Source organism: Chaetura pelagica, unplaced genomic scaffold (assembly GCF_000747805.2).
Source record: "Chaetura pelagica isolate M959 unplaced genomic scaffold, ChaPel_1.0 scaffold224, whole genome shotgun sequence".
NCBI lineage: Eukaryota > Metazoa > Chordata > Aves > Apodiformes > Apodidae > Chaetura > Chaetura pelagica.
Window position 1 is genome coordinate 1,361,362 of NW_009953316.1, and position 12,913 is coordinate 1,374,274.

The 12,913-nt window shown below is 40.1% G+C and overlaps 1 protein-coding gene across 2 annotated transcripts in view; it reads right to left on the minus strand.

Moving 5' to 3' along the window:
- The window catches only part of CHCHD3 (coiled-coil-helix-coiled-coil-helix domain containing 3), a 181,557-nt gene that overhangs the window by 29,025 nt on the left and 139,619 nt on the right, over nt 1–12,913 (minus strand). For both annotated transcript variants that reach the window (XM_009998101.1, XM_009998102.1), the window contains exon 6: nt 11,086–11,156. In XM_009998101.1, coding sequence (XP_009996403.1) covers nt 11,086–11,156 — 71 coding nt within the window. The remainder of the gene's footprint in view (nt 1–11,085; nt 11,157–12,913) is intronic.

Consider the following 12,913-nt stretch of genomic DNA (forward strand, 5'->3'; position numbering starts at 1 on the left):
CCATGGCTAACATGGCACAGTGACACAACATGGCTAAAAACAAATGGCTCATTTACTACAAGCCATTAGATGTAGAGGCCTGTTACAATTCAGATTTTGCAGACTGGATCACAGCTTCAGTCTCCTACAACAAGGCAGGTGTAATATTCTGTGCAAAGTATGTGTACAGTCACACCAGTTGGTCTGTGAGTAGCTGCAGAGCTACTTTCTGATCAATTAATTGACTTTCCCAGTTGTGTTTAGAGATGCCCACTGGGAAAGTTTGCTGGAAATTCCAAGCTGAAACGAGAAAGATTTTGCTTTTTTCAAGACTTCTCTTCTTCAAGGAAATAATTTCAAAATGGTCATACTAAAAAGAAGAAAAATACTATCTAAATTTCAGTTATCCATGTCAATTTTTTTCCTGATCAAAGGAGAATAACTGATACACTATGTAAGACTGGGCATAGGAAGAAGCAGTAATGTTCAAGGAAGATCCATGCAACTCCTCTGTTCAAAGATATATGAAAATGTACATTTTGGTGGCCTGGTCAATGTGTAGAGAAAGGAACTGTTTAAGAAACAAAACTATATTTAAAAAAAAATCATCTTATGCTGGAAGTGCTACAAGACAGGATCAGAGGAAGTTAAAGTATCACTGCTGGTTCTAGTTAATAAGGAAAATGAAAGTTTGAGGATCATTATAACCTCTTACCTGTCAATGTGACCCAAACCATTCAGGTCACTGAAAAACATATGGTGCATTAGGAAAAAGAGACTATAAAGTTTGTATTAAAAATGCCAGTAATTAACCACTTAATTCTAGACTCAGATTCTACACTTATTACCCCACTGACCTCAGGTACATCCTCTGACCTTAAAGGGTAACTGCAGGCACTTGTCACATCTACACAGCTCCTTTCATTATTACAGTAGCACCTAGATGGACTAATTCATGCTAAATTTACATTAGGCAGGCCATTTGTTAAGACTTCCTAATGTATAAAAAACCCATAAATCTAGGCAGAGCTAGAAAATCTTCTCCAATACCCAACATTCATGTAGCAAACTGCCTGCTGCACAACTTTGTTCTATTCTACAAAAAATTAAGAGTTAAGTGCAACCTGGCATGATTTTGTTTATGCCTGCTACCAGCACAGAATGACAAAGAAATTTACTTCTACCTTTGTCAAAACAGAGGGGTGTCACCTGTGACATGATAATCCCATCCCACCTCCGAGGTATCACCCTCCCAGCTGCCAACAACCACAGCCCCTTCTCCAGATGTCACCAACTGCAGCTCTGCACTCAGCATTGCCAATACCTACAATGGGCTGAGACACAAGGGTGTGAGGACCAGCATTAAATAAATGCCATCTAGTTGTGGTGTCAGCACCATTTTTGCTGTTTGTATGTTCTGGGAATGAGAGCTTTATTTTAGAAACAGAGATGAAACAGCACGAGGTTGCTGGGTGAGTGTGGGAAGATACTGAGCTGCTTGTCAAACACTCCAGGCTTGATGAACACATGATGCTGAAACCTTGACTGTTAGACTAAGGTCCAAACCAGATTGAGATTCATCTGAGTTTGGACTGCTCTAAGCAAACAGGCAGACAAGAAGCAATACTGGAAGATAAACTGTGACTAAAAGTGCAGCTCTGTTCAGAGAAGGAGCCATTAGAGCAGAGCTTCTCTCTGCATGGCTGATGTCTTCGCACCTTCCTATGGTGAAAAAATTGAAGTATTTTTAATACTATTTAGTCTTCCAGAGCTACAGAGTAAGGTAGGTGCAATATACCCAACTTTCAAGTCCAGTAACAATTTTTACTACCAGCAACAAAAAGTTTTACTTCTGAGCTAATCTCATATGAACTAGGAGGCAACAAGAGACCTGAACTACTTCATAGACATCTTAATACTATTTTTATAAACCTTGTTTTTGGAATATGAGAGCACTTTGCCACAAAACACAATTTGATACTATTTCCCAAAATGTTGAATGTTTACTTTGACTTTACAACTATGATTTCACTTAGGTGGGGTCTCTGCAGAACTACGGAGGTCTATTTTCTCCCCTCAATTTAGCCCAATGCTACCCGAAGGGAGGGGAAAAAAAAACAAACAGAGAACTGGTTAATTACAAGTAGCAGCAAATGAGCTGTAATGGAGGTGTCAGGAATGTAAATCAGTGACTCTGATGCAGCACCAGCAGCATCTGTGCATGCAGCTTCCAAAGTAATGAGTTGGTGCTGATGTACTGGCATCCTGCTTTGATCACTTTATCTTGTTCAAGAGTTCTGATGGAAAAAAAAAGGTTGGTGTCACTGACCAACCCTCCCACAGCCTGGACGTGCACAAATATTAGTGGCTGAGCAAGGATTGCTGCCTTTCCACCCCAGGATTTCAGAACGGATGGTTACATAGCTGGGGACCTTAGCTCCATGGGGAGCACAAATCCTTGCAACATGAAGTGTCATGTTCTAACATATAGAGGTAACTGGCAATTCATTCCTCACCCTGTAACCAGGAACAGGTGGATGCTTCTGAAAAAAATCATCCTACCATCAGCTCTGCAAAATGTGCTCCCTTCCAGACAGAGGTTTGCTGCTGCTTGCTCCAAAGTGGGGGCTGTGAGATTTGCAGGCTTTGATCCTACAGATGGCTTGTGCTCATAAAAAAACCATCCTTAGAAAAGGTATTTGTAAACCTCAGCAACAGAAGATTACAAAGTACAGAACAAATTAATAACACAAAGAAGAGATGTGGGTTTTAACCTTCCTCGGTTTAATCCTGTAATTGGGAAATAATTTATACAAAATCCTAACAAAGAATGTTTAGTATATTAAAACAAGAGGCTTTAGTCCTGGAAAAGGAGCAGGGAGCCAGATGTACCACTGCAGAGTGTTACATGCCAGCTACACTGTGAAGAATCAGTCCTTATTGCTCAGGGATGGCTGATGAAACTGCAGCCAGCAGCAAGAGCTGCCCTTAATGAGCGTATCCATCAGCTTTCAGGGGACATGGGCACACAGGGCTGGGGAACACGCCAATTCCACTCTGGGCACCAATGTGTGAAGAAAGGATTTCACTCACTTGCTTTCCTAAGGAAGTCTATAAAATTCCTTCAAGTGTCTATGTAAGCAAACACAGAAAACCTGTGCTGTCCTGTAACATGAGCACGTGCCTTCCCCTTCAAACACATCAGCCAGACTCACCTGGAGAGGAGAGGGATGTTCAGATAAGGATGACATGGTTATTCTGCTATAACAATATCCTACAGTAACTACACCCTACCATAGCTAGCCTACCCTTCCAGAAAAGCTTGTTATTTTCAGTACTAATTCCTATCAAATAAAATAAAAATCTTAGTCATAGGGGCCTACAGGAAAGCTGGGGAGGGATGAGGGGATGTAGTGAGAGGACAAGAGGTAATGAATTAAAACTGGAAGAGGGGAGATTTAGATTCAACATTAGGAGGAGATTCTTCACTAAGAGGGTGGTGAGACACTGGCCTAGGTTGCCCAAAGAAGCTGTTGAAGTTTCATCCCTGCAAATGTTCAAGGGCAGGTTGGATGGGGCTTGGAGCAACCTGGTCTGGTGGGAGGTGTCCCTGCCTATGCAGGGGGTTGGATCTAGATGATCTTTAAGGCCCTTTCCAACTCAAACCAGTCTGTGATTCTATGATATGATTCTATGACTTTTTGGTTTTTTTTAAATTAATTTCAAGATTGCTTTCTGGATGCCACACCATAAAGTATAAAAAAAAACAACTGTGTGTGAAAAACCGGAGATAGCCTGAGAGGAACTTTAATTAATGGGCCCATGATTTCCAGAAAGGAAACAAAAGGGAAAAAAGGATTATGACAAAGAAAAGAATTGGCTTGGCCCTCTTAGCTGAATTTTAAATAATGGATTAAAAAAGTTTCTGTAACTCAAAAAAATCACATTCAGTGCTTCAAACCTACCTCCTGAGCAAATAAGCACATTTAAAGTTCACATTACAGCTCAAATGTTTCAATGAAAACACACATGCCCATGCAAACAGACTCTTGAGTCTGGGCTTAACAGCAAAACACACAGATATTATGCCAGAATCCCCTGCTCCCACTTCCTTCAGAATGAATCTGCATCTAGCTAAAAAGTGCCCAATTAATATTTCATCCAGCCCTGTTAAGTACTCTCATTCTTAATGGACTCTATTGATCAAAGGAAGAAAGTTAAATATCTATGTTGCTGTAGGGAAAACTAAAGTTGTAATTTATGAAGTGATCATCGTTTCATAGGTAAACGTATGGAATAAAGAGGTTTAAGAATTTTGATATTCTAAAGCTGTTCAAACTATATCTCCTATATATGTTTCTAGGATGCAGAGCTAGACAGGGGTAACTACTCACCACCAAAGCCCCTTCATCAAACCAAGCTGCTGAAACAACAGGCAACTCAAGCTGAAAGGTAGAAATACATAGTTCTTGCTTCTTCACTCCAATTCCAAGGTGTGCACAAGGCATGTATGGTCTGAAGGGTTTCACCAGCTAAGGGAAAGCTGTGTCAAGAGCAAAATCATGTCTGCAAAGGAGCAGCAGGAAGTCAGACACATTGCTTGAATGAGCCTTGCCCTGGCAGCCCTCAGGAAAGTGTCAGGACCAAGTACTGGCTGAAAGGAGCAAGCAAAGAGATCCTGTTTTATTCCTTTTGCTTTCAAAAGGAATAGGATTTTGGATGTACAAGATAAATAACAGAAGTTGAAAAGATTTGTAGTCACTTTTATCAGTTTATCTTCCTACCGGAAGCAGCTCTATGCATTTTGAATCTGGCCTCTTTAAACCTAAGAGGTGTGACAACATCCCATCCACTCTGCAAAACACCATTTGCACTTGGCAATGCCATCAGGGATCAGAAAATGGCAGCACTTAAATCAACATAAGCAGCTCTCCCTGCTATGCCACCCTCTGCACGGGGTCAGCATGACTGTCTGGGCAGTGACACAGCAAAGTAGCCTTGGGACAAAAAGGGGAAGGGATGGAAGAGTAGAAAGGAAGAGAAGTTAGACTATTTTAATCCCTCACTGCTAATGAAAGCTCCATGGTTTAAGCAACGTTGATGGTACTTAATATTTCCAGCATAACTTATGAACATGGCAGTCCTCCTTATCTGCAGGATGTCATGGGCAACTCAGGACCATTGTTCCCAGGCATAATGCATGACAAGAGAACTCAGGAATGCTGGCAGCAACAGTATCATCAGGGCAAGCAAGGCTGAAATTACTGTTTTGTGACAAAGCACTACATATACATGCTATATTTTTTTTGGAACGGGTTTCCCAGGGAGGTTGCAGCTGCCCTTTCCCTGGAAGTGTTCAAGGCCAGGCTGAATGGGGCTCTGAGCAACCTCTTCTAGGAAAAGGTGTCCCTGTCAATGCAGGCGGGATCTAGATGATCTTTAAGGTCCCTTCCAACTCAAACCATTCTAAGATTCTCTGATAACTGGGAAATAAAGGATTAATTCAGGAGGTTTAGGGGGGTTCTGAGCAAGCTGGTCTAGCTGAAGATGTCCCTGCTCACTGCAAAGGGGTTGGACTAGATGATCTTTAAAGGCCCCTTCCAACCCAACACATTCTGTGATTCTATTTAGAGTTCACTGTCTTTGGGGGAGCCAAGGGAGGTCAACCAGAAGGTGATGAGCCTGAAGGCTCTGTCCAAGGACTTCTAAGTAGCTTTCTGTTTTGTTACTGGAAAAATACCATGTAGTAGTTCACAAATAAGTTGTTATCTGTACTTACAATTCAGCCTTCCAAAGCAGCATGGGCTAATGAAAGTAGCAAAAGGAATTGCTAGAAAACTGAAAGGTTCTCATGAGGGAATCTGCACAAATCAAGATAAAATAGAAACTATTTGCCTGGATGTCTCCAACATGGATTTCTACACTACAGTAGTATGTGAGCACTGAAGATATTAGCATTAAGGAACTGTCATTGTTCCTTTTTAAGAGGTAGAACAGAAGAGTCCCTTAAAAGTCACCATGTGAGCCCAACATCAGAAGGGTAATGGGAACAGTGAAATAAACCCATACTTCCCTGGTCTAAGTCTAATGTTGTCATTAAAAAGTTAATTTTCTTTCTATGCTGTTTGTTGGGGTTTTTTAGTTTGTTTGGGTTTGGTTTGTTGTTTGGGTTATTTTTGTTTCCTTGGTTTTTTGGTTGGTTGTTTTTGTTGCTGTGGTTTGATTTTTTAAATCAACATCCAGAAAACTTGCATCACGGCTTTGTGGGCAAATTATATTTGACAATCAAAGTGTCAGTGTTATTCATTTAACATGGCCTCATCACCAACCTTCTCAGCTTTACTTCCCAGTTAAAAAGAGTATTGGCTAAATGCAAAGCAAGTGCTCTTCATGTTTCTATGTATTTACAGTAAACCAAACACAACTGCCTTAGATTTTATTTTCAGTAAACACTATAAACCAGGCTTCATTATATAGCAGCCACCCATTAAAGGAAGAGATAATATTGATGTTTTGCCATTTATTCCCATTCACTCTATCCTGAATGAAACCCTCTGCTGAACATATTTTCAAGGCTATAATAGCCTGTTGCAGGGCTATCACGGAGCCCTCACTTCCATCAGTGATCAGAGCACTGGAAATGATCAAGGATCGTGTGAAATGTATTGATTTGGTTTGTAACACTGTTTTAAAAACTGGTTTTAGAATGTTTTAAATGCGTGAAGATCATACCGTTCAAAGCAGCCTGGGCAAATCCCAAACCTCTCTGTGTTTAATCAAACGAGCTCCTCCAGCTCCTGAGGGGCATTCCTCCTGATGGCAAGGTTCATGATCAAAAGTCTCACAGTAAGGCAGTAAAGCCATCAAAATCTAATTCAGAATAAACATCCAAGATCCAGACGATGCAAAGAAACGTCAGGGATTAAAACTGTCAGTGCTGGATAATTTCATCCATGAGTCTATCAAAACCCAAACACAGCGATGCCCAAGATCCAGAATTTGGCTTTGTTGCAGACACAGGATTTTGGCAGTGATACTAAAGTGACACACGTATCAGGGAAAACCTCACCCTTGCTTTGCTTTGTACAAACATCACCTGGGCAGCAGAAACCAAAGGGAACAGGTGGGGTGGACACTGGGTCCAGCCCTAGTCAATACCTACATCAATGACCTGGACAAAGGGACAGTGTCACCTCAGCAAGTTTGATAATGACACAAAACTGTGAGGGGTGTCTGACACACCAGAGGGCTGTGCTGCCATCCAGCATGGCCTGGACAGGCTGGAGAGTTGGGTGGGGAGATTGGGGGCTGGCCTGCTGGAGAGCAGCTCCAGGGAAAAGGACCTCAGGTTCCTGGTGGACAACATGCTGACCATGAGCCAACAATGTGCCCTGGTGGCCAAGAAGGCCAATGGCATCCTGGGGTGCATCAAGAAGAGTGTGGCCAGCAGGTCAAAGGAGGTCATCTTTCCCCTCTGTTCTGCCCTGATGAGGCCACATCTAGAATACTGCATCCAATTCTGGGCTCCCCAGTTCATGAAGGGCAAGGAACTACTGGAAAGGGTCTAGGATAGGGCCACAAAGATGACTGGGGGAATGGAGCACTTGTCCTGTCAGAAACAGCTGAGAGAGCTGGGGATGTTCAGCTGGAGGAGACTGAGAAGGGATCTCATCAACACTTAAAAATAAACAAAAGGGGGTGTCAGGAAGATGGGACCAGACTTTTTTCAGTGGTGTCCAGTGACAGGACAAGGGGCAAAGGTCACAAACTGGAATACAGGAGGTTCAAGCTAAAGAAAGAAAAACTCCTGTACTGTGAGGGTGACAGAGCACTGGAACAGGCTGCCCAGAGAGGTTGTGGAGTCTCCATCCCTGTGTGATGTGCTCTAGGGGATCCTGTTCTAGCAGGGGGGTTGGACTAGATGATTTTCAGAGGTCCCTTCCAATCCCTATTGTTCTGTGATTCTGCTTGATAGCCAAAGAGGACCTGGATTTCCTAACAGTTTGGCTGGGGACTATGTTTTTGCCAAGAAACCAGCAACAAGAAGCAACTCCATGTTGTCTACAAGAGAGCAGTGAAGCAGAAGAGGAATGGCAAAGTATTTCAGAAAAAGCACTAGTGCCCAGCTATGAATTTATCTACCACGTGGAATCAAAACCCACAGAAGATAAAGTAAAAACATTTATTTTAGACTGAATTTGCCCTATCTGCTTACTCTATTCCTAAATGAATAATCAAGATGTTACTTGGCTCTTGATACCACGGGGGAATAAAATTTCACCACTGCAGCTGCCAAATCTCCAGTTACCAGCCCTTCAAATTAAGGAGAAATACCCACAATACAAATGTACAATTTGATTAAAGTTCAACTCTTTGCCCAAAGCCTGGCTCTTCCTGTAACATTGCATTCTTTTATTCTTGTGTAAACTTCTCATTATAACAGAGACATCTTCATAATATAATAATTCTGGTTATAATGTAACTGTGGGTAACATAACTCCTACATTAGAAAAGGCAGCATGCTCTAGTAATGTTGCTTTAATGCAATTTGTGTACTGCAGGAACTGACTGAACCTGGTCATTTAGGATTTGATCAATGGGAATTAGTGTCTTAAAGAGATGAACCATTTGATAATTCAGAATTTGATCAATGTGAATCAGGACCTTGCAGAGATAAAACATTTATTGTGAACGTTTGGGATATCAGTCTGACCCAGGCAGGGCTGGAGAAGGTAATAAGCAGGCATCAATAAAGACTGCAGACAAAGTACAGAAGACCTGCCAGTTCTCTGATTCAAGTCTTGACAGGATATTTGGTTTTTCCTTTTTAATGGGGTGAATTATCCCTAAAGACTGATGAAGCCACAGCTGATGTAATTTCAGGGTCTAAATGGAGGAAGGAAAAGGAAAATCCAGGAAATATTTAAGCAATTATCTCCTCCTCTTAGCTCTTGAAAGAGATGTAGCTCCAAGAGTTGAAAAAATGCAAGTTATCTCAATAAAACTTAACTAATTCTAGACATGCTTAAAATAAAGGGAGACTATTTTGTAATAATACCACAATTAGATCTATTAATCTCACACTTAGAACCTGAGATCACACTGACATGCAGCACATTGGTTTATGCATTAGCAAAATTTAGCAGTTCAACCTTATTTAATTCTTCTTTTACAGCCAATTAAACAAGCTCTTTAAACACCACTGCTTGAAACTCTGTTCTCAATCCTCACATGCAATTAAAGTGAACATGAGAAGTGCCTGATGACACCAAAAGAGCATCATCTTTAGCTTTCACTACATCATTCATAATTTATCAGTCAATTTACATACAAAGGCAATGAGTTTAAACCTACTGAGTTTAAACCTTGCCTAAAAAACCACAGCATTTAAAAGGATCTTATATAAGGAAAAAAAATGAAATTATCAAGTAATATTGATATTTCATGCACTTTATCAAACCTACTGCAATTTATGCACATACTTCAGGTACTTTTTTCTTTTCCTAAGGTTCTCTTTTTGGTTTTTAAGGTAATGGAACCAAAACTGGATCCACTAATCATAGAATCCTAGGGGTTGGAAGGGACCTCGAAAGATCATCTAGTCCAAAATCAAAAAGCTCCAAATAATTCTGGTGGAAATTTGAAGTGCAAAACAGCACACCAGTTTGACTGAAAGACCAGTCAAATAGGCAATTTCTATTGATAACTTTAGTCTCTAGAAAAACAAGAAATGACCATTCTCATCAAGTGTTAGGAATCTCTGATTCCCCCTCTAAACATCTTTGTTTTCTGCAGGTAGATTAAAACATCCTTCAAAATGGTTTCCTTAAAATTCTTAGAAGATAAGGATTGGCCTCTGCTGTATCTACCAGTTCCATTTGTGCAAAAAGGAACCCCAAAGCATTTGATTTACTTAGGAAATCATTTGTATATTAGAGGGAGAACATCAAACCCAAAGCCATTTCCCACCTCTGAACACAACAACCACCCAGAGCCATTGACTATTACTTCCAATCAGAACAAAGCTTGGCTTGGAATAGTGAAAGTTAATTAGGCAATAACTACATTTCAAAACCTGAAAATACCCCACACTGCAACAAAGGAAGGAGAGTTAGCCCCTTGGTGAGAATCTTATCACAGATGAAAAACATGACAGTGAACAACAACATATCAGACTTCCCATACAACATGGGGAACCCTCCAAATGATGCTTACATCACTCCTCCAGTCAATGGTCACTTTGTCTCTCTTGTTTAAGGACAGATTAAGTCAGTCCTCAGTAAACTCTGCACCACTGACCAGCACAAAGACTTCATATTTATACTACAGAATATTTAACAATTCATTATATTAAGATACAAAACTATTTTTATCTTACAGTTAAGAACTTTATTTATATCATGATCAGCACTGCAAAAACACCTTTTCTCTTTTTTCTCCTCAAAAAACAAAACCAAATCCAAAAGAAAATCCCTCCAGAAACCTAAAAACTGTCACAGAATAATTCATTTTATCCAGCATTTCTCAGTTACTGCTGAGACTAAAAGGTTGTAAAAACTTCTCTGTATCTTTACAAAAATGATAAATGGAACATTCTGCCTAATGGATGAACCAGCAGAAAGGGAAGAATCCAAGGCTAAGGGTCAGAGTCACTTTGATCCATCAATTATTGTATCTTCATTCAACCATCCTCAGGACTAATAAAAATTATTTAATTCGACCTTCATTGTTAAGGCCAAAGTGAAGTTGCTAATTTAAATCCTTTCACATCATGCATACACAGGATGAATACTATTGTAATGCAAAGCTGGAACTATAATTTTGGTGCTCCTTTAGAGAAAAAGTGTGAAGGAATATATTCTTAAAATATTTCATGCATCTTATCAAATCTAAGATATTAATTAGCACATGACTAACGTACACAGCCCATTTCCATGAAGCTTAATAGTTACTGTGCAGTGGCTTCCAAATTCTTCAAAATTCTCTCATGTCAATAACCAGCACAGACTGATAAAATCTATGGGGATGGGAGAATTATTGTGCATTTTAATGTGGATAAGAGCTCAGCTACTGCCAGGCTCAAAAAGGACAGGAGGAAGGACTTACTTGAACCGAGATGACACTTCATCAGCAGCTTTTTGGTATTGCTCCGTGGTAACTTTGTAGAACTGGGCACTCTGGGTAATTGAAAGAAAAAATAATAGAGATTTCATACAATATAATTTATAGGCATACTAATAATCTAGTAAACAATGTTAATGTAGCTATTTTATCCATTTAAGTTGCTCAGGAACACCCAAAAACTAACCCTCAAAGCAAGTATTCTGCAAAATTTCAGGGATTGCTCTTCTTTTTTTAAATATCTTTTTCTTAAATAAGTATATCCTCTTGGTTCTGGAAGGTTATGTAAAAAAGATGGCTCTCAAGAAGGAGAACTTGAGGAGATGTGGGATAAGAATCACATCTTTAGCAGTAGGTGCTGCTGGAGCCTTTGAAGTATCTACGTCAGGAAAAAAAAAATAATCAAAATACTGAATACTTACTTTTTTGCACATCCCTGTTTGTGTTACTCACACATAGACCCCCCTCTAGTTTGCAGGTGATTATTCAGTCAAACTTCCAAGTTGCACAATAAATTAACTATGGCTTGAGCATCTCTTGCTCCTTCCCTTGATAAGGCCCTTGCAGTGAGTTATTTTAATTCTCCAAACTTCCAGGTTGCTTCAATCAGTTGCTAATTTTAATTTTTTTCAAATCAGGCAACTTGGGGCAATAGAACTTTTGTCTGCTTGAAAATGGCAAAGTTTCTCAGTGGGATGTAGGATATTCAAAGACAAATCACTGTAATGTTGTGATGCTTCATGTCTAGATAATATATACTTGGTATTTTTAAAGAGGTTTTTATAGTCTTAGCACAGTTGGACTTAAGATGTAATAACTAAGGCACCTGGCTTCACAGTTGGAGGAATAAAGAAAAGTTAAAGCAGTTCACGAGTTCTCTAAAGCCATTTTTCTCTGAGTTGTGGGACAAACAGGTCAGGGAGAGGCAGAAAGGTTTTGCTGGCCCTTGCAGCAACTCTTCCATAGCTTGGCAGCTCCTGAGTCATCTGGCATCCCAGGGAGTCACGTTAAGATGGCAACAAAACTCTGGCAGCCACACACTGCACGATGACAGGAGAACCACCTTCAATCCTTATTTTTAACAACCTACCTATGAATATCCTGGTTTCAGGACATTCACAACATTGATTTTGCAGCTTTAAAACATTTAACACCCATGAAGGGCACAACTCAGCCCATGGAAAGTGTCATTCCAGTTTTATTTTGGCTGAAGTAAGCAGTTGGTTTTTTTGTGGTTTGTATTTTTTTTTAATTTCAGACATTGATGTATGAAAAATCAATATGTCTAAAACACCATTAGGGAAAAAAAAAAGAGAGAAATTAAACCCCTCTGCAACTGGAGAGATCACTCTTTTGCAAAAGGCAAAGATGACACAGTTTCCTTGATCCCTGGGTTAGTAAACATGTCCTGAGCAACATTTAGCCCTGCCAAATTATGAGGAATGCAGGGAAAACAGCCCACAACAGCAAAACCACTGATGGAAACACCAAAAGATGCAGGAAAATATTAAAAAATTAGAGGAGACAACATTATTTATTCCAATTCGAAGACCTCATTTTCCAAGGTTCTTTGTAAATGATCATCTTGAAATGCAGAAAATTCACCAAAAAAATACCACCAACTCCATACATGGGTAGGATTGTATTGCAAGCCTCATATTTTACCACAAATTATAACAAATTGTGTAACAACAACAGCAGCCAAAGGTCGTGCACAGATCACAGAGAGCACAGGGGGCTGCTGCAGTCCTGCTGAGATTCAGACCTAATAATTCATTTGTACTGGAATCAAGGTTTCCAGGCATGTGACTCG